At 39.3% G+C, this 25,717-nt stretch overlaps 2 protein-coding genes and 1 long non-coding RNA gene across 6 annotated transcripts; 2 read left to right on the plus strand and 1 right to left on the minus strand.

Annotated features, from left to right (window-relative positions):
• Positions 1–218: 218 nt before the first annotated feature.
• LOC113039602 (uncharacterized) lies at positions 219–9,318 on the minus strand. 3 transcript variants are annotated; one of them, XR_003275052.1, is made up of 8 exons: positions 8,902–9,318; positions 8,502–8,612; positions 7,836–7,952; positions 5,502–5,555; positions 5,336–5,407; positions 4,511–4,609; positions 1,044–1,088; positions 219–949 (listed from the first exon to the last, which is right to left on the minus strand). It is a non-coding gene; the product is annotated as an uncharacterized LOC113039602 (long non-coding RNA). The 3 variants fall into 3 exon arrangements; XR_003275053.1 differs by lacking the exon at positions 8,902–9,318 and having other exon boundaries at positions 7,836–7,949; positions 8,502–8,637; XR_003275051.1 differs by lacking the exon at positions 8,902–9,318 and having other exon boundaries at positions 8,502–8,637.
• A 7,560-nt stretch (positions 9,319–16,878) lies between these two features.
• LOC113039594 (forkhead box protein Q1) lies at positions 16,879–18,486 on the plus strand. Its single transcript, XM_026197531.1, has one exon. The coding sequence runs from the start codon at positions 17,149–17,151 to the stop codon at positions 18,055–18,057; it is 909 nt and encodes a 302-aa protein (XP_026053316.1). The 5' UTR covers positions 16,879–17,148; the 3' UTR covers positions 18,058–18,486.
• Positions 18,487–21,387: 2,901 nt separating this feature from the next.
• Positions 21,388–25,453, plus strand: foxf2a (forkhead box F2a). Of its 2 annotated transcripts, none has more exons than XM_026197508.1 (2): positions 21,388–23,350; positions 24,514–25,453. In XM_026197508.1, exons 1-2 carry the CDS (start codon positions 22,366–22,368, stop codon positions 24,681–24,683), a joined length of 1,155 nt encoding a protein of 384 aa, XP_026053293.1. In that variant the 5' UTR covers positions 21,388–22,365; the 3' UTR covers positions 24,684–25,453. The 2 variants fall into 2 exon arrangements, with proteins under 2 accessions (XP_026053293.1, XP_026053302.1); XM_026197517.1 differs by having other exon boundaries at positions 21,390–23,350; positions 24,517–25,453.
• The last annotated feature ends 264 nt before the right edge of the window (positions 25,454–25,717 follow it).

Genomic DNA, 25,717 nt, shown 5'->3' on the forward strand with positions numbered 1-25,717 from the left:
CAGTTCTATGTAGTTTCAACCCAATCCAAAAACAAAAGCTAAATGCTGATGTCTGTAGCATCTATGTTTGTATTGAATGTAGGCTACTTACTGTGCAGTTATTGCCATTAATTTCAGATGGTTACAGTTATTGTTTTCAATAGCCAAAAGCCAGTTTGGCCTATTAAATACCAAATAAACATCTTGTTTATGCATACTTTCCTTTCTTGTTTGTTGTTTAAAAAAATAATATAATAATAATAATAATAATCGGAAATCTGTATCGGAATCGGCCAGTTTGCTTGTAAAAATAAATAAATATCGGTATCGTCTATGAAAAATCATGATCAGTGCATCCCTACTAAACACACAGTAAACATGAGATTAACTCGGAGCACACAATAGATGCTGCAGATGTGTAGAGAAACTGATTTATCCTTAAAGGAATGGTTCACTTCCAGAATGAAAAAGTAAACATGCGATTAACTCTGAGCACACAATACATGCTGCAGATGTGTAGAGAAACTGATTTATCTGTAAAGGAATCGTTCACTTCCAGAATGAAAAGTTTTTGACAAACTAACAATTGAACTTGTTTTCTACATGGAGATATTTGTATGAACTGCTGCTATAACAGTTTTGCACTATTGGAAATAAAAACAACAACCAAAGTGCTCATGATAATAGAATGGCATCAAGACACAGGATGTACTGTAACATCACTTGCTTTGGGTTTTCCTTTTTAAGATAATTCCTCGATTTCTTACAAAATCCTGTATGTTCTGTGCACTGCATCTCACCAAAACAGGATCCTCAGCAGTTTTACACTGCTGGCATTCAGTCAGTGTGGCCAGTTTTCCTTTAGCTCTGTGGTCCTTAAAATGTTTGATTACAGCTGTAACTTCAGTGTTTGACCAGGACACTTTCTGCCCTCTCCGTGTGTTTTCAGTTTCTGCCTCACTCTCACACTCTGTACAGAAGAATACACACTTTAGTGAGTTGTAACTCTACGAGAGCTCATGTACTTACATTGATGGTGCTATTGCAATTTAAACCTCTGGTACCTTCAGGAACTTCAGTGGTGCTCTCAATGGGCATCTTCTGAACACCTGCAGACAAACAGTCATATAATGATCAGGAAACTCAGAAGTAACTCAAACAGAAAAGACATATATATACAGTATATATATTCTAATGGAATTGGCCTGTTAAACGTTTATTTTTGAAACAGTCATTTATCAGTTTTTTGCCTAAACACTAAGTATCAACATATTGGTATAGCCAGATAATACACCAATACAAAACTGATGCATCCCTAATTTGAGTAATATTCTGTTAGTAATGCTGGATTAATACAATATAAGGTAACACTTTAGAATAGGGAACACTTATGAACTATTAACTACAACTTTTCCCTCAATAAATTCCTAATTTGCTGCTTATTATTAGTAAATAAGGCAGTTGTTACATTAATGTATTGGGTAAGATTAGGAATGTAGAATAAGGTCATTTAAAATAAGGCATTAATAAGTGCTTAATTACTACTACTAATAATAATATGCACGCTAATAAGACAATACAGTGGTGTGAAAAAGTGTTGGTTCCTTATTTTTTTGCATGTTTATCACACTTTAATGTTTTGGATCATCGAACAAATTTAAACATTAGTCAAGGAAAACCAGTGAACACAACATGCAGTTTTTAAATGAAGGTTTTTATTATTAAGAGAAAACAAAAGTCAAAACTACATGGCCCTGTGTGAAGAAGTGTTTGCCCCTAAACCTAATAATTGGTTGGGCCACCCTTAGCGGCAACAACTGCAATCAAGTGTTTGTGATAACTTTCAATGAGTCTGTTACAGCGCTGTGGAGGAATTTTGGTCGACTCATCTAAGCAGAATTGTAATTCAGCCACACTGGAGGGTTTTCAAGCATGAACAGACTTTTTAAGGTCATGTCACAGCATCTCAGTAGGATTCAGGTCTGGACTTTGACTAGGCCACTCCAAAGTCTTCATTTAGTTTTTCTTCAGCCATTCAGAGGTGGACTTGCTGGTGGGTTTTGCATCATTGTCCTGCTGCAGAACCCAAGTTTGCTTCAGCTTAAAGTCACGAACAGATGGCCGGACATTCTCCTTCAGGATTTTTTGGTAAACAGCAGAATTCCATTTATCACAGCAAGTCTTCTAGGTCCAGAAGCAGACCATCACACTACCACCACCATATTGTACTGTTGGCATGATGTTCTTTTTCTGAAATGCGGTGTTACTTTTACGCCAGACATTACGGGACACACAACTTTTGTCTCGTCAGTCCACAGAGTATTTTCCCAAAAGTCTTGGGGATCATCAATATTTTTTCTGGCAAAACTGAGACGAGCCTTTAGTCTTTGTCTTGGAAATCTGCCATGCAGACCATTTTTGCCCAGTCTCTTTCTTATGGTGGAGTCATGAACACTGACCTTAACTGAGGCAAGTGAGGCCTGCAGTTCTCTGAATGTTGTTGTGGGGTCTTTTGTGACCTCTTGGATGAGTCGTCACTGTGCTCTTGGGGTAATTTTGGTCAGCCAGCCACTCCTGGGAAGGTTCTCCAGTGCTGTTCCACAAATTTAGCACAGTGGCTAGATGAACAAATAACCAGACGCCACCTGATTCTAATATTCCATCATTTAATAGTAATGACTTTATGAATTTCTTCACTAATAAAATAAATAACATCAGAAATACAATAACAAATGTCAATTTTACAGCGTCTAACACTTCAGTTTCATCCATCGCACCCAAATATAAACTGCAGTGCTTTACAACCATAGGACAGGAAGAGCTAAATAAACTTGTCACTGTATCTAAACCAAAAACATGTTTATTAGATCCTGTACCCAGTAAATTACTGAAAGAGTAGGCGAAAAAACGCTTCTCAATATTATTAACTCATCGTTATCTTTAGGTCACATCCCAAAACAATTTAAGATGGTGGTTATTAAGCCTCTTATTAAGAAACCACAACTAGATCCTAGTGAACTGGCAAATTATTTCAAAATCTATTTATTTAAACTATTTCAAATCTTCCATTTATGTCTAAAATTTTAGAAAAAGTTTTGTCTGCTCAATTGAGCTCCTTCCTGCAAAAAAAAAAAAGATCTGTATGAAGAATTTCAGTCAGGTTTCATGCCCCACCATAGCACAGAAACTGCACTTGTTAAAATTACAAATGACCTGCTTCTTGCGTCAGCTCAAGGCTGCATCTCATTTCTAGTTTTACTTGATCTTAGTGCTGCGTTCAACACCATAGATCATGACATCCTCATAGATAGATTACAAACCTATACAGGTATTGAAGGGCAGGCTCTAAGATAGTTTAGATCCTACCTGTCCGATCGCTACCATTTTGTTTATTTAAATGGGGTGTTTATCATCTCATTTATCATCAGTAAAATATGGAGTGCCACAAGGATCCGTCCTAGGTCACCTTCTATTTCCAATATACATGTTGCCCCTTGGTAATATTATTAGAAAATATGGGATTAGTTTCCACTGTTATGCTGATGATACTCAGCTATATATCTCAACGAGACCATATAAAACTTCTCAATTATCTAAGCTAACAGAGTGTGTTAAAAATGTAAAAGATTGGATGACCAATAATTTTCTCCTATTAAATTCGGATAAGACAGAGATATTAATTATTGGACCAAAAAAAACAGTACATAGAATCTAGTAGATTACAATCTGCAACTAGACAGATGTACTGTTACTACTTCTACAGTCAAAAATCTGGGTGTTATATTAGACAGCAACTTGTCTTTTGAAAATCATATTTCCAATGTTACAAAAACTGCATTCTTCCATCTTAGAAACATTGCCAAGCTACGAAACATGTAATCTGTTTCTGATGCAGAAAAGCTAGTTCATGCATTCATGACCTCTAGACTGGACTATTGTAATGCACTTCTAGGTGGTTGTCCTGCTTCTTCAATAAACAAGCTACAGGTCGTCCAAAATGCAGCAGCTAGAGTCCTGACCAGGTCAAGAAGATATGATCATATTACCACAATTTTACAGTCTCTGCACTGGCTACCTATTAAGTTCCATATCAGTTACAAATTATCATTACTTACCTATAAGGCCCTAAATGGTTTAGCTCCTGCGTACCTAACTAGCCTTCACACTACAATCCATCACGCTCCCTAAGGTCACAAAACACTGGACTTTTGGTAGTTCCTAGGATAGCAAAGTCCACTAAGACTTCTTCACACAGGGACATGTAGTTTTGGATTTTGTTTTCCCTTAATAATAAAAACCTTCATTTAAAGACAGCATGTTGTGTTTACTTTTATGTTAGTTACCTTTGACTAATATTTAAATTTGTTTGATGATCTGAAACATTAAAGTGTGACAAACATGCAAAAAAATAAATCCGGAAGGGGTCCAACACTTTTTCACACCACTGTAGTTTAGAGACCCTAAAATAAAGCGTTACCCAATAATATTTTTAACTTTTATTATTTTTAAAAAACACTTAGCTGACACATACCAGCATTACTGGAGTCTCCCGCAGCTCCAGCAAGAGCCTCATCATCAGAATCACTTTCTTCAGGATCAGCGTCATCAGAATCTGTCATGTTGATCTCATCTTCAATGAAAAATAAAACTCAGAACATGAAAAACATCTGCATTCAGAAGTCAAACACAATCACACACCATTTATAAACCATTCCTAAAGACACTACATTCTACAGTGAACACAAGACATATTTCAGAGAAGAGTTGCCTTAAACATTCCTGTGAGTTTAAAAGACCCGCTGTGCTACGCATGCTAGGATGGACGTACCTTCAATCTCAATGTTCTCCTAAAACATACATGTGATACTTTAAGAGCTACACTGTCTTTCAATAATAACTTAATGTATTTTAATGACAGGGAAGTTGTGGTCATTTAGTTAATAAGATCATTTAAAATCATAAAAGAACATTTACGTTACAGACCTTAAAAGGTACTGGTCAATATATTACTACAAATCTGTATTTAGAGCAGGGGTGTCCAGACTCTGTCCTGGAGGGCCGGTGTCCTGCAGAGTTTAGCTCCAACCCCAGACACACCTGAAGCAGATAATACTAGAAACCTCCAGGCAGGTGTGTGTAGACAAGCTGGAGCTAAACTCTGCGGGACACTAGCCCTCCAGGACCAAGTCTGGACACTCCTGATTCAGACATCGACTAATATTACTGAAATTGAAAACACGTCATTAAATTACATACATTTGGTAACAGCTAAGTATATCACAGCCCATGAAGACATCAGACTTCAGAGCATTCACTGTTGCACTGAAATAACAGTTCATCTGAAACATGTGAATACCTCCTTAACTCCTTCAGCGGGGACAAAAAAGCTCTGCTCCTCATTCAACACATGCTCTTTGACAGGTGACATCTGAAAACAATGAAAAAAGCAAGGCTCATGTAGAGACGATTTCTTACAACATCAATCTAACATTTCATAAAATATGCAATGCACATTTTATTACCTACTCAACACAGTCCTGATCATCCAATAGTAACCGGTCCTTCTTCAGAGTCACCTGAAATTAAGGAAACAGAAATAAAAAAAATAAGCATTCTACTGCAGACAAAGGATTCAGGGACTGTACAAATTGATAATGCACATATACTGGAGTCCATAAACACTGACTGATCACTGACACATGAAATCAAAAAATCAAATTTAAATTAAAATCAATCAATCAATCAGTCGCAGAACCTTCTCTACGTCTGTGTCTTCTGACTGGGACAGAGTATTGACTTCAAGAGTGGACGGTTCAACCACAATATAGAAAAGAACATCAAATTAGATATCTGTGACAATAAATGAGTGCATAAAATACTGATTTAAAACATTAAATTATTTTATAATCTTGCTTCTATCAATGTAATTTACAAGATTACAATATTTCAAACCAATATTTAAATTTTCAAGTGTTACCCAAGTTAATGTTCATGACTTTGTAAGTATTACATTACATGCATGTATACTGAAGTATGTCAGGTTGTGTGTATGTGTTTACACCTGTGTTACGAGGACCCTGTTCTATGAGGGCCATCATAAGAACATGGTCTTGACTTGACTGAAGAGTCTCAGTGTGTTATTAGTTTGAAAAAAGTCTGGTCTATTTGTAACCTTGTTATTACCGGGACATTGGTAACTAGACAAATGTGGACAGCTTATTTCAAGCATTTCTGTGTATGATAAAAACTGGTGATTTGAGACACAGTGTCTGTGTTAGTTATACAGCATGAAACCAAGACTCACTTTTAACATCCACAATAATGCAGCAAACAATGTCTCTTAGAAACACATGTGGACAACGTAATCTGTTCTACTCTTTTAAGGACTAGCACAATTATTTTAAGAACTTCTTGGATACCTTTATAGCTGCTGTGCCCTGTTCAGAGTTCTTTAGGTTCTTTAGACACTGATTCTACTCAGTTATCATTTGAAAATACTGAAAGTTTTGAATAAATAATATGCAATCTTGGAGAATGTTATTTAAATAAAAAAGCCAAAATAATAATAATAATGATGATGATGATGATGATGATGATGATGACACAAATATGATAAAACTGCAGAATACAGTAGTATAATGCCTGACAGTAAATTTCAAACAAGGGGAACGACTTTTTACCAACTTCTATTACAATATACTTAATCTAAAGGTAACAATTAGACATTTTGAATATCACATGGCCACAATGAGATGTGAATGATCCATATTTAGCCTAATATTTCACATTCACACAGCCCAATGTCATGGTGATAACTAGGGTCTTCAAATACCAGGCTTTTGTCAAACAAACGCCACACTGAAGGTGTTTCTCAATGTCAAGGATACTTCCTTAGCAGGACTGGTCCTTCCAAGTCACTTCCTTCAGAGGCTAGGTGAGGCTCCTCTTTAGCATTCGGCGAACACGTAAATGGAACAGGCTAGCAAATGCACGTCATTGCGTCAGTGAAAAGGTCAGTTTGAAGAACGCTGTGGTATAATGGTATAATATTAACGTTAAATTACTTTGGACAACTTAACTAGTTATTTATAAAAGAAATGCCGGTGACGCAACCAAGCTAACAATTGTTAAATGACAGGTCCGGTTCAGTTAGCCATCAATAACATAATTTGTATTTGTATAAATTACAATCTTAATATGGTAGTAATTTGTACTGGCAAACTTTACTTATATATTTACTACAGTTATAACAAATGTTTGGTAACGTAAATAAAAACCGTTAACACTCCGACTCTAGGATTGTGGGTGATTTGAGAGCGCGAAGGCTACACATATGCATCCTTTCCTGTGTATGGGATATTTTTCGAACGAAGGACTCAGTCCTTGGTTGAAATTCCGAGGATCCTCGACATTGGAACAGTCCTTTGACGGATGTCGATGACGTAGCATCCTCGAAATTCTGGCTTCCGAGGATCCTTCCTTGACATTGAGAAACGCCTTGAGATTCTCATATGTTCTTATGATGGTCCTCATAAAACAGGGTCCTCGTAACACGGGTGTAAACACACACACAAGACCATGTTCTCATGATGGTCCTCATAAAACAGGGTCCTCGTAACACGGGTGTAAACGAGACACTTTAAAACAACAGAGAGGTGAAACCATCACAGAGAACCACACGTCATCAACCAGAGACAGATTTAGTACACGAGACATTTTAAAGGCATAGGAAGAAAATCCTGTCATCATTTACAAACCATCAAATGGTTAGTAATGTCTTATTTTGCCCAACAAAAGATATACAGGACTGAGACAACTTAATGGTGACTATATGATGACAAAATAAATCAACTCACCTTTAAGATCAGTGATGAACCTGCCCTTGAGCCCATTATGGTCTTTCTGTTGAAGTGAACACTGTATGGCCTCAGCTTTCTCCTTCGCCTCGCACCTTCAGCCATCCTCTGTGTCTGCTTTAATAACAATAAGAACTGTTGGCCTCCATCTGACAATATTACGTTTGTTTGTTTTCAACTTAATATGCAAACGAATAATGACAGTTCTACTGAACAGAATATATGTGTAATATGATGTATTCTGTATATCTGTATTCTACAAAGCACTATACAAATAAAGGTGATTTTACTTATTATATACAGTAAGTATTGGGAAGTGAAAAGAGCACATCTCTGTGTTTATTAATTAAACCAAGCTGAACAGTAATAATATTAAACATAACTGCCCCTCCCCTTCACAGACTGTAGCCATGACAACAGATTATTATGATGGCTAGACTGTTCTATTACATTTACAGTTATACTGTGAACGAAAAGAAGTTAAACTGACAAGCATTGTTGATTCTTGTTTGATGTTACTCTTAATAGAGGACACTTAGTGTAAACACGCTAGCGCCATTAGCATCACGCGCTAGCTGCTTTCTAAAGAGCACTGAAGACACTCACGAACAAGCCAAACTGAGCCACAAACTCTCAGAGAAACGATTTAACAGCAGTATTACTCACCTTTCATATAATAGTTGTCTCCAACAGCTTCACACCGCAGATGTCTTCACTTCAGGTGCACAGATTGCGTCCGGTCCAAACAGGAAGTTACAAACCGACACCCTTGCCTCGCTGATTAGAGCACGAGTATACGGGATTTATAATAATAATAATAATAATAATAATAATAATAATAATATATTTAAATAACCATCTATGAAACGTTACATTAATAGCGTTACATCAATATACTGATATTAAACTGAGTAATTACAGCTTTGAAGTCACATTCATACTTTATATGATGATATTTAAGGAATATGTTTAATTGCACGATCATTATGCATTTATATAATCATATGCAATCGATAAATTATAGCAAAAAAAGTGTTTAAATAATTACCAAACTGCATTAACTTACTTGTACGGAACTATTAGCGGCAGAATGTAGCCCCGCCCACCGCCGCCATTTTGTTTTCGCGATTTCCCGCCCTCCGGTGCCGATCTAGCCAATCAGCGGCCTCCAAACTTACACAAGTGTAAAATATGCAAATTTTCGATGACGCGGATGCAGTACCGGGTCCGGGCTGCAGGGGCGCACTCCCGAGTTCGGAGGATACACAGTGTATAGTAAAATTTCAGGGTTTTGTGGTATATTAGGACATGGCGCGAAAATTTGAGAGGGAGCTTCTGGGACATAGAGAAAGGCATATACACTGTCGGAATTATAAGGACATGGGCCCTGTCCTCATAAACCCAAATGTCCCTGTAATGCTGGTGCGTATTCAGGTCAAAAGTCCTTGTAAACCACAAAAACCAACACACACACACACACACACACACACACACACACACACACACACACAACATATATATATATATATATATATATATATATATATATATATATATATACATATTATCCACAAAGTGAAATTCTTTATCATGTTTAAAGAATTAGTTTGAATTGGGAACAAATATTCTTGCTGAGAACTGCATTTATAGATGATCATCTCCTAAACAAGCCTAAGACAGGACTTTTAACAACAAACAACCATCATGCTTTTATAAGCGATTAGGGAACAGAAAGTGTTAATGACTGTGATTATTTGCTTAATGAAAAATAATGTAAAGAATGCAGTGTATTGTGCATAATGTATAGGTGTTAAAATAGCAGAAAACTATGCTTGGTATTACAGGCATGTTCCATTTAGGTGTTTGTGTCCGGCCCTGATCTGGAATCTGTAACGTATTCATCATAATGTGTAATCCACAAATACAAATAAGCATAATCTATCCGCCATGTTGTAAGCAAATGCATTTGTAATGTTTTGTTGCTTTTCTTGAAGTCAGTGAGCTAACTGAGGCTGTGTCTAGTGGATGCATGTAAAAGGATTGGCAACATTTCGGATCATTTGTCATTGGCATCCTTTTAAAATATAAAGCCAGATGGATAAACCTCTTATGAAAACTATTGTAAATGGCTTAAAATCTCTGCTGCACTGTTGAGGAAACTTAACCCGTCACACTTTAGTGTGGGGACCAATTCTCACTATTAACTGACTGTTTAATGTGACTTTTGCCTCAAACTCCTAATTTGCTGATTATTAATAGTCAGTGAGGTAGTTGTTAGGTTTAGGGTATGGACAGAGCTGAGTGCTTACAAATGGTAGTGTGTTACTGATTAAAGATTATGGGTTCAAATCTGTAGCTGGTCAAATAATTAGGTTGCTTGTTTTAGGTAATGTATCTGACTGCTTTTAAGATAAATTGCAGATTACTTTTTATCTATGTCGTCTTAATCTTATACCATTCAACATATCATATTAATATAAAAAATCAGAGGGAAAGAAAATACTTTTCATATTTGTATATTTTTGATAGGGTTTTACAAAACTGATCTTTATATAAGAACTGCAGTCGGTTTGTGAGTTGTTAAAAAGCTTGTAATTAATAAAATAAAATAAAAGTAAAATAAATTAAGTCAAATCAAGTCAAGTTGAGGATAATTTTCATTCTGCTACATGTGTGGACATACAGTGGAACAAAATGCTGTGCCTCCCAGGACCGTGGTGCTACATAAATACAGACAAAAATAAGGTAGAAGGTATATATATATATATATATATATATATAACTACTTTATGCTAAGATGATCTGTGTTTCAGGAGGTAGGGGTTTGTATGGTGTTTTTTCAGAGGGGGTGGGCTTCAGGACTCTCACAGCCTGGGGGAAAGAGCTGTTGAGCAGTTTTACGGAGTGGGCTCTAATGCTCCGGTAACGTCTTCCTGATGGTAGGAGCTGGAAGAGACTGTGGGAGGGATGGGTGGAGTCCTTCACGGTGCTGGTGGCTTTGCTGGAGCATTGTGTAAGGAAAATGTCCAGGATGGAGGGTAGAGATATGCACCGATGATCTTTGCAGCTGTGTTCACTGTCTGCTGTAGGGTCTTGCGGTCTTACAGTTCCCGTACCAGACAGTGATGCATCTGGTCAGCACGCTCTCAATGGTTCCTCTGTAGAATGTGGTGAGAACGAGTGGAGGGAGACTTGCTCATTTCAACCAGCAGGAGAGAGTGTAGGCGCTGTTGTGCCGCCTTGGAGAGTGACATGGTGTTGGTGGTCCAGATGAGATGCTCTGTGAAACTCACCCCCAGTAATTTAGTGCTGCTGACTCTCTCTAGAGTCAAGCTTTCCATGGTCGATGGTCAACAGAGTTTCTTCTGAAGTCCATCACAACCTCCTTTGCCTTTCCCACATTGAGAGATAGGTTGTTAACGCCACACCATTCAGTCAGCTTTGCCACTTTCATCGCTGTTGCTGATGAGACCTACCACAGTTCTGTCTGTTTGTCATCTGCAAACTTGATGACGTGGTTGGAGCTGAACTTGGCAGTGCAGTCATGGGTCATTAGCGTGAAGAGCAGCGGGCTGAGCACATAGCCTTGTGGGACACCTGTGTTCAGTGTGGTAGTGCTGGAGGTGTTGTTGCTAACATGGGCTGACTGAGGTCTTCTGGTTAGAAAGCCCAGGATCCAATACAGAGGGAATTGTTAAGGCACAGCAGGTTTAGTTTATTAATGGGCTGTTGTGGGATTATTGTGTTGAATGCCAAGCTGAAGTCGATGAAGAGCATTCATTCATAAGGGTCCTTCTGTTAGAGCCAGGTGGGGTGTGGAGGAAATTGTATCGCCCAAAGACGATACTATTGGACACTATGCAAACTGGAGAAGGTTAAGTGTGTTGCAGAGGCTGGTTTTGATGTTGTCCATGACTAACCTCTCAAAGCACTTCATCATGATTGGAGTCAGTGCTATGGGACGGTAGTTGTTTAGACAGAACACAGGTGATTTCTTTGGTATCAGTATGATGGTTGTGGATTTGAGACGTGGGGACGACTGCCTGGCTCAGTGAGGTGTTGAAGATATCTGTTGGGACATCTGTCAGCTGTGCAGCACAGTCCTTCAGTACACGGCCAGGTATGTCATCAGGACCCGCAGCCTTGTATGGGTTAATCCTAGATAGGGTCTTCCTCATGTCTGCTGGAGACAGACAGAGCGCCTGGACTTTGGGAGGTGTGGGCAGTTTTTGGTGTGTCATTCTGCATTTCAATCCATGAATAAAGTGGTTGAGTACATCTGGAGGGATGTGTCATCATCACAGGCCTGTGGCGGAGGCTTGTAGTCATGGTGATGGACTGTGATGGTCTGAATGGCTTGCCACATGCTCCATGTGTCTCTGCTGTCTGTGTCTTTAACACTTGAAAACTAAAAGAATTATAATAATAATTTGTTTGCATCTTTACCATTAAAATTAGAACATTCATCAGCACCCGAGAACTGAAAACATTTGAATGTGTGTTGAATTGTTTAAATATTAATATTTCAAGTAAATATTGTTTTATTGCATATAGACTTTGTTAGCATCATTGCAGATGCTTAAGGATGCTTTGCCATTAAGAAACACTGGATTATTTAGCTGTTACAATAAAAATGCCAATACCGTTAATCCTTGAATTATGTGAACAAACATTAATAAAAATGAAAACATCAGTGACACTACTATACATGCTCTCTTTCAGAATCAATAAACCATGAATATTTTAGTGCCATTATGTGAATTAGAAGTAATCATGTAATCCATAAAAGAGCAAATGTGAAATTCTGATCACATTATCCAGATTACATGGAATCAGTTACTAATCAGCTCTGGATATGTTGTAGAGGTGATGGATCTATATGGTAATGCAGAACAAGGAATCAACATGTGCTTTATAACGAATAAACAGCTACTATACTAGTAAAATGCATGCTAATAAGCAACTAGTTCATAGTGAGAATTGGTCCCTAAAGTGTTTACCCTGATAAAACATGAACATCACTTAATCAATCAGCAGCTGTTTCCTAACAATCAGCAGATATTTTATGATTTATTTATTGGTTTATGTTTCAGTATTATCAGGTGCATTATTAGCTATTTTGGTTTAGGAAACAGTGGTTTGCCTGATAAATTCATTGTTACGACACCACTTATATTAAAGACAACCTATTATGCCCCTTTTGATTAGATGTAAAATATGTCTCTGATGTTCCAAGAGAGAAAGAGAGAGAGAGAGAGAGAGAGAGAGAGTGTGTGTGTGTGTGTGTGTGAAGTTTTAGTTTTAGTTTTATAGCTTGTTCAATTTACCACTTTTAGGGTGTGAGCCAAATTGTGGCATTTTTGTGTGTGTTCCTTTAAATGCAAATGAGCCGGTTCTCCCCCCTCCCTTTTCAGAAGAGGGCGGAGCTTCAAGATCTCATGACAGCAAGAAAACAGTAATGGCAGGCCGCTGCTTCTCACTCAGGGCTGTGTATATGTTAATATGTCAGAGAGCATCACAAATGGGTGGGACTTTTTCCCTATGAAGACATCAGCTAGAGAGAAATCTGGAACCACTCGTTTGGAGAGACTGTTTATGATTTATTGTGGTTATAAAAAATTAGTAGGTGGATTTTTTACCATTATATGCTGGTTGTTTCCACAAACTGAACTGTGTTTAAACACTTTATAAAATTGATTTTTTGCATAATAGGTCACCTTTAATGCAAAAACTACTCTGGTGACTTGTCACTGTGTTTCATTTTTCTTCATGAAATAACTCTGCTTGATCACACCTTGACAACACTTGACCGCATTTTCATAGTTAATTGAAAAGAGCAAATTTAAGCACGCAATACTTCTCAATGAGGCCGTCAGACTGTGTGCCAGTTGTTCCTGGATGATTTTTCGCTATTATGTGACTATGTGGAAAGAATCACTCCAGGCTTGAATGGTGAATGCACGGTTTCTGTTTGCGATTATAAACAAGCGTTATGAAAGTAGGCTGTGGAAAACAGATCACAAAAGTGGTTCATCTACCAATTCAGTGCTCTTTCTTCACAACTTTGATGGATGAAAACAGTGCGGAGAGGCTCATTTGATGATATAGACATTGATCTGAGGAAGATTATAATGTAAACCGTATTAAAAGATCACTGAGTCTGTTGGTTATTACTGTCCTCAGTGCAAAGGAGATCATCTGAAAGAAACAATGGACTAAAGACCGATAGAGAGAGTTTGGTTGTGATCAATTTCTCAGTTCCACTCGCATTGTTCAAGAAAAAGTGCCTCAGGATTGGCCTACACTCATGACTGTTTATGCTCGGGTCTGTTAGTTGTGCGCTCCAGATTACTGGAAACAATTTCAGTCTGGAAAGCCACATATAAACACAGGAGGGGAAAATTAGAGGGTGCACATGCCTGTAACTCCACTGGTCCATCATAATTCTCTGTTGAACCTGCCCTGCATAACGCAGCGCTGCAGACCACAGTATGTGCTGTATTTATTTGGCTAGGCTGGTGTGGAGTAAGCAGGTCCAGGCCAGGCTTTCATAGAGGAATACCCATTCATTCCTGAGTGCTGGAAGAAAAATAACTCAGCCTCTGACATTTCACATCATGAATTCGGCCAAGTTTTAATGAACCACATTCAAATATCAGTACATGATCCAAAATCTTATGCTCATTACAGCACATAAAAAATGGTTCGGTTAAGTGTAGAAAACCAGGTGGTGTGCATTTATTGCACATTTTGACCCATTTGAAAAATTTCCTGATTTCACGCTAATCTCATCATCAGAGTTACTCACTTTCATTAAAAACAAGCTTTAGATTTTGGATTTCACGTGAAGCGATCCACGTATGACAATAATTACATTTGTCTGATTTAATTAGTTCTGACTGCTTCAAAAAATGAGCGAACTTTGAAATGATAGTTACAAATCTAATTGAAATCATACATTAGTCACTAAATAGACCAATCTTGCCATTTGAAATCTGAGTGGCAAAGGTGAGCCTAAATAATATGTTGTGGACATTCAATAGAAAACGCATTATAACTGATTAATTCGAGAGGGACTGTATGCATCATGCCGTTTTCCCCTGTTACACCCTTAAGTTGTTTTCACAGTCTCATACAGCGAAAGACGATTAACTGGTAATGAGGTACTGCAGGTGCTATTACCAGTGTTTTCGTGGTTGGCCGCAGTATGGAAGTGGAACCTACTGCTTCATCCAATGTGCCGACTGTGGAGTGTGTGGTAAACCTCTTCTCACACATTAATGAATATCTGTAAAGCACTTCAAATCCAAATATTTGACTTATGGTTCAGACCCTCTCGCCTTCAAACCTGCGGCAAACACCGACCCAAGACATGAAACCTGTGAAAACGAGCCTAATATTGTTTGTGTGTCAAGCAGTCATCAGGTGGATCTTCAAAATGATGAGATTTGAGGAAGATGATGTGTATCTCAGCCATAAACTGTACATTAACAATATTAAACTTGACAGCGAGGCTTTCTCTTGTTGCTTTGGCAGAGGAGAAGTAAAACCATTGATGTTAATGAAGATTACACTTCGGGTTGTATTTGCAGGTAAAATATACATTTCAATTCTTAAGTACTAGGAGAAAACAGAAAAAAGCGCATGTGTCAAAATGTTAATTTAGATTTTTTTCATACAATGTATTTCCTATATCATTCATCAGAGACAAAAAGTAATTAAATATCAAATGCTTATTATATGTAGACCAGTGCTTCAATAAATAATCAAATATGGCTTCATGTTTGTTAACAAAGTCTTATTTCATGCAGAATGTATATTAAATGTGGTAGCCATGTTTTTGTTAGGTGCTAATAAGATCTACTTAAAATGAGACAAAATACCTAAAATACCTTTTTCTAATGTACTTATTTATTTTGCAGTTAATTTGAGATAGAAAATATAGGCAGAATTACTTTAAAATATCAAAAACTACAAAACTCCTGAGCTTGTGTGACCTTGTTGACTTTAGAACAGGTGAATATGAAAACTCGACCTTAATGTTTTCAGTTTATTAAATGGACTTTCTTCATTGTGTTATGAGTTTTCATATTTACTTTAACAATAAATATAAAACATATTTCAAATTTTAAAATGTACAAAATTATGAGTTATACTTAAGACAATATATGTAAGAGATGCACACAATTTTCTCCAGACACAAACGAATGTCATGATATTGAAGCATAAATCAAATATCTGTACTGCTCCTGATTGACAGTCTTAAAAACATTCTGACACCACTTGAATGTTCAAAACACATAAAAGAAAATAGTATACATGTTTGCATAATGCATGTGTTAAGCATTATTCTAAAACAGATTCTGCTTGTTTATGTTATAAAGTTGCAACACAGGTCAAAATGTAATGACTTAAATCTTTAATGCAACCTTACTCGGGAGTTTAAAAAAATAAAGAAGAAAATATTCCTATACTCCTATACTCATTGTGCATCTTATTTACATGCAATGACTTTCATCAAGTATAATATGTGTATAAATTGGATGCTCTCTCTCTCTCTCTCTCTCTCTCTCTCTCTCTCTCTCTCTCTCTCTTTAAGTCCTCTTTTGCAGTAATTAAACAGTTATGCTTTACTCTTAGGAATGTTTTAGACCAGAGGTAAAGCATAATATCATCAACAAATAATGACTAATGAGTAATTTCATCAGCACAACTAAACTGACATCAAAAGGTTGAGAAGTGATTACAGTATGTTGCCACTTTTAAACCCTATTCCAACTCTTTTATAGTTTTTGGGACTTGTCTTCCCACAGGTAAAGCCTTGGCTGAGAGCGGGACGTGCCGTGTCTGATAAACGCACGCCACCTGGTTTCCTGAGGTGAAACTCTTCTTCGAGCGCGAGGAGCAAAGGTGAGCAAAGACGCAGGTGAAGACTGTGACGAAACTCGCCTCAAATCATCAAAGCAATTCATCATGTGTCTATCTGATGTTTGTCCACATTCGCTCGACCGCTCAAAACATTTCAAAACAGGGTGTGCGTGTTTTTGTAAGAGTGATTTTAAGACTTAAAGACTCAGGCCACGCCCCCTGTAGGCATACCCGGAGGTGAGCGGCTATATTAGCCTGCTGAGCGCGCGCTCGGGATGTTAAGTGCACTTATCTGCAGCAGGTACAGGTCCTGTCACTCTCACGCGCTGGATTGTGTTTGACAGCTCCGCGTGACTATTCTAGCTCTCAAGCAGCTTCTCCCGTGTTTTTATTTTGAGGAATCTTACTCTGCCGACGCGTTTGGACAGTGTCACCGGTTTAGCAAATGAAGCTGGAGGTTTTCTGCGGGGGTCACTACGACTCCAAGTCCGCGGAGCTCTGCAGCGACGCCGAGGGCAGCATCCCGTCGCCGATGTCCGCGGAGGAAGAGCTGGGCTCGGATGGAGACTGCGTGGCGCACAGTCCCGCACCTGTTCCCCCGGGCGCAGAGAGCAAAGGCAAGCCCTACACCCGGAGACCCAAGCCTCCGTACTCATACATCGCTCTGATCGCCATGGCCATCCGGGACTCGAACACAGGCCGCCTCACTTTGGCCGAAATCAATGACTACCTCATGAAAAAGTTCCCTTTTTTTAGAGGCAGCTACACCGGCTGGAGGAACTCAGTGCGCCACAATCTGTCTCTCAACGACTGCTTTCTCAAGGTGCTGCGGGATCCCTCCAGACCGTGGGGGAAGGACAACTACTGGATGCTGAACCCGCACAGCGAGTACACCTTCGCGGACGGAGTGTTTCGGAGGAGGAGAAAGCGCATCAGCAAAAAAACGGGCAAGGATCCAGAGGGGCCGAGCCAAGCTCCTGCTGTGGACACCAGAGACTCTGTCGTCACGCCTCCCTCCAGCACCAAGTTCACGAGCTCTTTCGCCATTGACAGCATCCTCAGCCGACCTTTCAGGAAAGAGGAACGCCCCGTTCACCAAACTGACACCTGGCAGGGGGGAGTGGACATGCTGCCTTACGTCATGCGGGGCTCCCCTGTGCCTCTTCCTCACGCGCAGGTGCTTCGATCCTACGGGCCCCGGGAGGACCCCGCCATCAGCTTCCGTCACCACCGGGACTTTTTCCCATTCCAGCTGACACCGGAGTGCCTGTCGATCCCTCACACGACTGCGACAGCGCCCGGGCCGGCGTCCACGGGCTTTCATCCCTTCAAAATTGACTTTTTGCTGTCGTAATATCGTGTGGTTCTGGGGTGGGGTACTTCGGCACTTTCTGAGAACTTGTGACTTGATAAAGACATACATTTCACCCGCCTGCATAAAGATCGCCCGGGAAAGCTTTGTGCAAAAAGTGAAAGTTGTGAACTATTTAATATTCTCCGTGTATTGTCCTACTGAACGGTTTTAAGCTGTCATCTGTGTATTTATTTGTCATTTGTGTTTGTTCCAACCAGGAGCCTCAAACGATTCTTCTAAATGTAAACTTGTTTTCATTTCAGATTCACTGTTCCAGATAAACTATAGACACAAGCTCAGTTTGAGGTCTTAAAGAGAGGAAAGTGAGGCTCCTAGCTGCATCTAAACTGGAATCATTGTAAACTACTTTTCCTGACAGAATGCATGTGCATTTTATTTTGAATAATAAAGCATGTTTTTAAAAGTAAATAGATTCTTCTCAATCAATACGTTTATTGGCAGATGTTTTTTTTTAAATAATATTTTTTAAATAAAATAAATATCTTTCATGAATTTCTGCCCAATTACTGACGGTGCTGCTCATTGTGAATGAAAATATAAAATGTTGTCTGGAATTACAGCTTGATTCATGAAACAAACAAAATCACGTTTTCTCTCTCTCACAATGTAAATTAGGACTTTTTTGCTATTGAGATAACTGGGGGGAAATGCCTCAGATATCCTGAATTAGTCCTCGGTTATGTGATTGATTATATTGTTAGAGTGTTATTATGTTTGCAGTGGTCAGAGAGTCTTATAGCAGTGCCTGCAGGTGCTGTTAACATCATGCCCCTGTGTCTGGGCGCCTCTGTTTGTTTTCACACTTCCCATCATGCATCCGCATCCTTAACGTGTGTGTATTAATAGTGCAGCGCGTTGAAAGCAGGGCAGAGACTTTGAGACTTTGGTGAAGGACAATCAATCAAGATAATGCAGATTCGGTTCGAGGTAGCTGTGATTACTGAAATGAAATCGCAAAAGGACGCAGGGTGAATAGTTCCACACGTTTCCACGAGCTGTCCACGGTCCTGAAGATAAGATGACACGAATCAGCTGTCGAGGCCAAGTACAGTATTTACCTGCTAACACAATTAAAAACCATAATATGCTTAATTTGTAAATCTAGTGCCCCTGCTTCTGCTTCAAACATGATACCCTTCAGAAACATCCCTAAAACACTTTTCGTATATACTGTATCACTCAACCCAAGTTTGTGTCAGATATGGACTACCCCAGTTATTGGGTATTATTTTTAAATGTCATTTTTAACCCAAAAGTTAGGTTTATATTTATTTGTATTTATTTATTTATTTTATTTTTTGAGTCAACCGTGCCATTACTACTGCAGCACTGTTGTTATTATTGTAACAGTTTCGTTCGTTTTTTATTTCTGTTTATTTATTTATTTGACCTTGTATGCTAATTCAGTGTCATTATTAATATTTGTACAGAGCCTCATTTTCTGCTTAGGTCAAATACACACGTTCCAATAGATCATTTCCCTAAAATGCAGGAATTTGGAGAATTATGATATCAGATGCACTGTAAATTGACAAATTAACGAGCTAATGGAGGGAAAAGGTGAATAAAATCATTCGCGTGCACAGGATAATAACCCACGCAAGTTCAAATGGCGATATATTAATGTCAGTATATTTGTATCCTTTATAGTTCATAAATGTAACTGTCACAAATGTTTTTATTCGCATAATTTAAATCGACATCATGTTAAGTCTGCAACACTGTGATTAGACACCACTTGCTTCTGCCAAACTAAAAAAAAAAAAAAAAAAACTTCTACGTATTAAGTGTAATGTGACGTCAAGGAGAAAGTCATTAGCACCAATCACACTGACAAGGCCAGTGGCCATTTATGGCGTTTCAAGAGACTATCATCTGGAGAGACTATACTGCAACCTACAGGATGTGATCCACAATATCTGCTGCTCAACAGCTTTTTTTTTTCTTTCTTTTTTCTTTATTCTTAGTTTAATTCTTAAACTCGTTCAAATGATATATATATATATATATATATATATATATATATATATATATATATATATATATATATATATATAAAATATATATATTAAATTAGTTGCGGTCCAATTTTTTCTTTCCATAGCAAACTGATGATTCAGGGAAAATTTTTAATCCACGTCAGTAATTCCCCAAAGAGCGTAATCTTTGTTATCATCATGCAGTTTATTTGTTTGATTGCAATTTAAACAATTGCTGAAGTTGTTGGACTTGTGAGGGAGAGAAACATTCGTCATTCGGAGGCGCCTCGAGAACTCGGCGCTTTGTTTTTTCTTCGCAGAGTTTCCCCGAAAGCGGACACAGATATATTTAGCAAATCAATATTTATATTTTCTGTCCAGATCTGCAAATATCCGTCCCCCGAAGTGCCTCTTGTCACGAGGAGAGTAAAAACCTCTAATATCGGCACTGTTCGGCTCTTAGCATTGACAAACGCGGATTTAGAGACACCTTTAGTCAAAAGGTCACCTAAAACAGAAGAGGAACCCAGCAGTGTAATACAACAATACAGCAGTATTATCCCACAACCAGAAACCTTCAAAGTCTCTGGCGTATTTTCCTTCTGCACCGAGCACGGCTTCTCTAAACCAAGCGTGCATCCTGAGCGCAGCAGGGACACAGGGTTTGATGTTCCCGGGATTTTTGAGGGCGATTATTTTCTTTACCTTTATTGTTATGAAAAGGCCTGATTTTATCTCCACATCCTTTTGTTGGCTTTGATAAAGATGTGAAGCTGCTTGTTTCTGCCTGTGAGGAGGCACTACTGTGAAAACTGCCCTCGCATCGCATTCGTATATTTTAGTGCGCGAGCGTATTCATGACGAAGCCAAATTAAAAAAGGCCAACTTCAGTAAACAGTAGTAGATTCTATTAGTTTACAGAGCAAATAAATATACACCCGAATAACAGGCCTAATCACTGACACGCGTAATGATAATAAAACACATTTCGTTCATTATAAAACCGACTGGGCTACTTGGATTATTTTATGCATGCATAAAAACTAATTATTGTTATTACTATTATTATTATCATCAGGCTATTATTGTTGTTGTAATTCGACATGCACAGTTAAGTTGGATATTTTTAATAGAATATTTAATATAAAATCAAGCGACTTTGCGCATTTCTTGTTAGCTAATTTTCTTTTCACGATAATCATGAATGTTGCGTTGCAATGGAGATATTTTTTCTCTCTCGTTTTTTTTCCTATGGCCAATTAAGCTCACTTTCCACAATTAATTAGTCCCTCTCTCAGGGGGGATGATAGGGGTCTGGGATGGTAAACTGACACTGCGCTGTGTGTGGTATCCGAGCACTGGCGCAGCGGCTGATGGAAAAAGCCTGCTTCCACTCACGTCAAAATCATTTATCCAGAACAGCCCTTTACAAGAACTTGTATACACTTGGAGATGGACTTTTTTCGCCCACCCCCATCATGCGTACTTGACGAGATGCTCAACCAGGTCACTGCCTTAACGTGCTCGCATTCCTCTCTCCTCGGTGAAGCGACGTGCTCTCGCTTCGCACTTACTTCTCCCGACGGTCAAACGCGCCATTACATCGTACCACTCACTAGAAGTGCTTTTCTATTTAAACCTCCCGTTTTCCACTGCCAGAACTCTCACCAAAACACGCCATTAATTACTGGAGCCCTGACAGCCTTCGCCCCGGTGTTTGGCGTGTGGCGCTGTTGATTGAACCGTCGGACTAGGCTTGATAAATGGCGTTATTGCGTGTATTTAGGCTGTCAGAGGGGAGGTGGGGAGTCTCTCTGCTCGGACTCTGCACAGCCTCCTGCCAGACCGATAGCTGGAGGCATGCCAGACATGGAAAGGGGTGGGCCTCTGCAGTTTGAGGAGATTTCTTGGAGGAATTTAGTGGGGATCTAGGGGGCAGAGAGAGATTTACGAATTGATAGGTGGTCGCGTTTTGTTTGGCCGCACATCTTTGCGCCAGAGGACTCTGGAGCATTGAGTTTCCTTCTCTTAAAGGATTAGTCCTCACGATGGCCACCAAGAGACTAAGGAGGGGTCGCTATCCTGGCGACACACAGCTGGTGGCTTCACCCAGGAGCGCGTTCTTCGAGCAGAGCAGAGTTGTGGCGCACTGACCTCGGCCGCCTAGAACAGTCACTGGCTTTTAAAAGAGATTTGCTTGGAGTACACAGAGTTTTCTCCTTTATTTTTTAGTTCTGACTCTACTTTTGAAAATTAAACCCGTCTTTTATACAGCCGTTCAGCTCCCTTCGGGCTCCCAGGCTTCGCGATGACGACCGAGAGCTCTCAGCAGCAGCTGGACCCGCCGGCTCCCATCAGATCCAGCCCCGCATCCAGTGCCATGCACTCGGCGCTTCAGAGCACGCAGCCCGCGGTGGAGAGCACAGCTGCGACCGGCACCAAGGGCAAGAAGTCCAACTCGGGCATGAGACGACCCGAAAAACCGCCGTACTCCTATATCGCCCTCATAGTCATGGCTATACAGAGCTCTCCGACCAAAAGGTTAACGCTGAGTGAAATCTATCAGTTCCTCCAAGCGCGTTTCCCGTTTTTCAGGGGTTCCTACCAAGGCTGGAAAAATTCCGTCCGACACAATTTGTCTCTCAACGAGTGCTTCATCAAACTTCCCAAAGGCCTCGGGCGACCGGGCAAAGGCCACTACTGGACCATCGACCCCGGGAGCGAGTTCATGTTCGAGGAGGGCTCTTTCCGACGCAGGCCCCGTGGTTTCCGAAGGAAATGCCAGGCTCTCAAACCGATGTACCGCATGATGAACGGCATCGGCTTCGGCGCTTCGATGCTGCCCCAAAACTTCGACTTCCAGTCGCCCTCCGCGTCCCTGGCCTGCCACACCAACAGCTACAACCTGGACATGATGAGCAACCCTGTGCCCGGCGTTCACACGGGTTACGATGGCCTCAGCACAGCAGGTCATCATGTCTCACACATGTCGCCCAGCTCGGGCTCCACATACATGACGGCATGCCAGGTCGCTCCCAACGGCGAGTACGGCCCGGAAAACAGCAACAGTCCGCTGCACTCTCCGCCGGCCATGAGCGGCTCTCTGGAGTGTCACTCTCCGTACGGAGCCGCCTCGGCGCACTGGGCTTCATCAGGTGTGTCTCCTTACATTAAACAGCAGCCGCTGGCCTCCAGCAGCCCAAACTCCTCCGGATTACACTCCAGCATGCCCCCTTATTCTCTGGAGCAGGGCTATCTGCATCACAACGGCCGAGAGTCGGCAGACATCTCAGGTACAGCTCTTCACAATGTCTCGATCTGAGATTTATATCAAGTTTAGCAGGTATAAAAAGGCTTTATACAATGATGTAGTTTCCCATAAATAAATAAATAAATAAATAATGTAGCTGCTGTTATTAATTATATATATATAATGTTGTTTAAAATAAAATGAAAAGGCCTGCTTAAGAACACATCGAGGTGGATTCAGATTTGTAAACAGGAGGCCGACACCATGTGTAGCAATTTAGGCAAATATTATTCGATGTATTAAAGTAGTACAGCGTATCGAAGCCATTTCATTAATGCTTTTAAAAATTATTACGCTTTCATAGCACCTCTTCATTGTTAATTATTTACAATTATGGATAGTATTTGCAGAAAGGGAAAATTGTTTGAGTCACGAGACGGTACAATCATTTATTTTGATTTTTTTATTTCCTCAAATTGGGACATTCAAGTAGCTAAATTATTTTCAGAGGCCTGCTTAATTTCATGTGCTGCATGTGTTAAAGGCGCATTTTGATTAATGAATTAAAGTTTGTGCGTGGCAATTAGAAATCACTTTTTGAGTTGATTTTCCTGCAGAGCTGCTTTGGAGACACTATAATTAGGAAAATAGCAGATGTCTGACGCAGGAGGCCTTTGTGAGCTGTTTTGGATTCTTTTCTTTCTTTCCATCATTATTTAAGGTTAAGAAAACAGTGCCGTCTTTTGCCAGTAGATTGGCAAAGACACCCCGACATTAATGCAAACTAAATAGGGTTTTACACGTGTATTCAGCTCAGCCCGAGCGGGCTGCTTCAACTGAGGCCCAGGTGGACCAAAGATAAACACTTAGCCACCTAAATGACGTTTTAACATAAGAAAAATAATGCATTAATAATGCAAAAATGAGATGAAGTTTGATACTGTTTGAACTGAGTTCACTTATACAGAGATTTACAGAAAACAATGCCATTGTTCTTAAAAGAGTGACATGGCGTTGCATTGTCTGAGATGTAATAAGCATGTCTTCTATTAAACCTAAAAACAATAGGCTCCTACTTTTCTGTAGAAAGCGCTACACTTGAAATGCATCGATTTCCAAAAAGATTGTAAAGACAATTCAGCATACTTTCGATGACGACATTATTCAAGCAATACATAAATAATGTTGTTTTTATTATTTCCCCAGCAGGAATGTCTCGATACCAGTCCCACTCATCGCCAGTCTGTGACAGAAAAGACTTTGTGCTGAACTTCAACGGTATAACGTCGTTTCATCCATCCAGCAGTGGATCCTACTATCATCATCAGCTGCATCACCAAGGAGTCTGTCAAGATGTAAAGCCATGCATCATGTAATTTAAACCACGACAAGCAGAAAATAATAATAATAGTCTAATAATAAAGCCGAACGTACGGACTGAACTCGCACATGACGAGATTGCGTGCGTTTGATGCACGGTCATCTATGAAGAATAAACACAACCAATGGAAGGCGTTCATCTCTCCGTATTACTGAGAGAAACTATGAAGAAAGACACGAACTGATCGGAACTGAGGACTCCACAGGGAAGGAGAGCGTTTGGGCTTTTTTTTTTTTGGAAAGATCATGACATATATTTACTATCTTGGAAAGACCTCGAAGCGTCTGCAAATGAGGAGACGTGATCTTTAACAAAGCTGTTTATCCAGTCCATAATTAATAGCCAAGTCTTTTGTTTGATTTGACCACATTTTCAGTGAGGATGAGAGGGGAAAGGGCTCGGTGCCTGAGCATTTCAAGCCGTAGTGAAATTAAACCTGTTTTTTCTCGATGCACTCAGAAACATCGCGAGATTCAGAAATCTGAGCTCAGTCGCGTGGGAATCGATGCATGTCACAAACCCACTTAATTACTAAATATCTTATTTGTCTAAACCTTATGTGTGTTTCTTTTTGACGGCTCTTCAGTGATTCCACCTCTTATATTTTCAGGGGTGAGTGTGTAGGTCTGGGGATAATTCATGTGTTAAAGGAAAGAGGCCTACACAAATACCGTATTAGAATAATAATGATTGCACTTTTGTTAGTTTAACAAGTTGACAAATTACAGTTATGTACAGTACAATAAAACGATGTATTCTCAAAAAGGGTGTAATTTTTTACTATTATTTTTTTTTTATTGCTTAACCATGCTTAACCATTTTTTTATTTTACATAAACACGCGCAAGACTATTTTACTGTAACTGGTTTGAAAATAATAATAGTAATAATAATAATATAGCCTAATTATTAAATTCAGTTTACCAGCTACTCTGGAAATATATGAAACTCCCCCAAAATTGTGCTTACAAACTTTTTATTTTTATTTTTGGTGGAAAATAAATAAATAAACAATCGGTCAAATATTTTA

This window comes from Carassius auratus, chromosome 2, assembly GCF_003368295.1.
Source record: "Carassius auratus strain Wakin chromosome 2, ASM336829v1, whole genome shotgun sequence".
Classification (NCBI taxonomy): domain Eukaryota; kingdom Metazoa; phylum Chordata; class Actinopteri; order Cypriniformes; family Cyprinidae; genus Carassius; species Carassius auratus.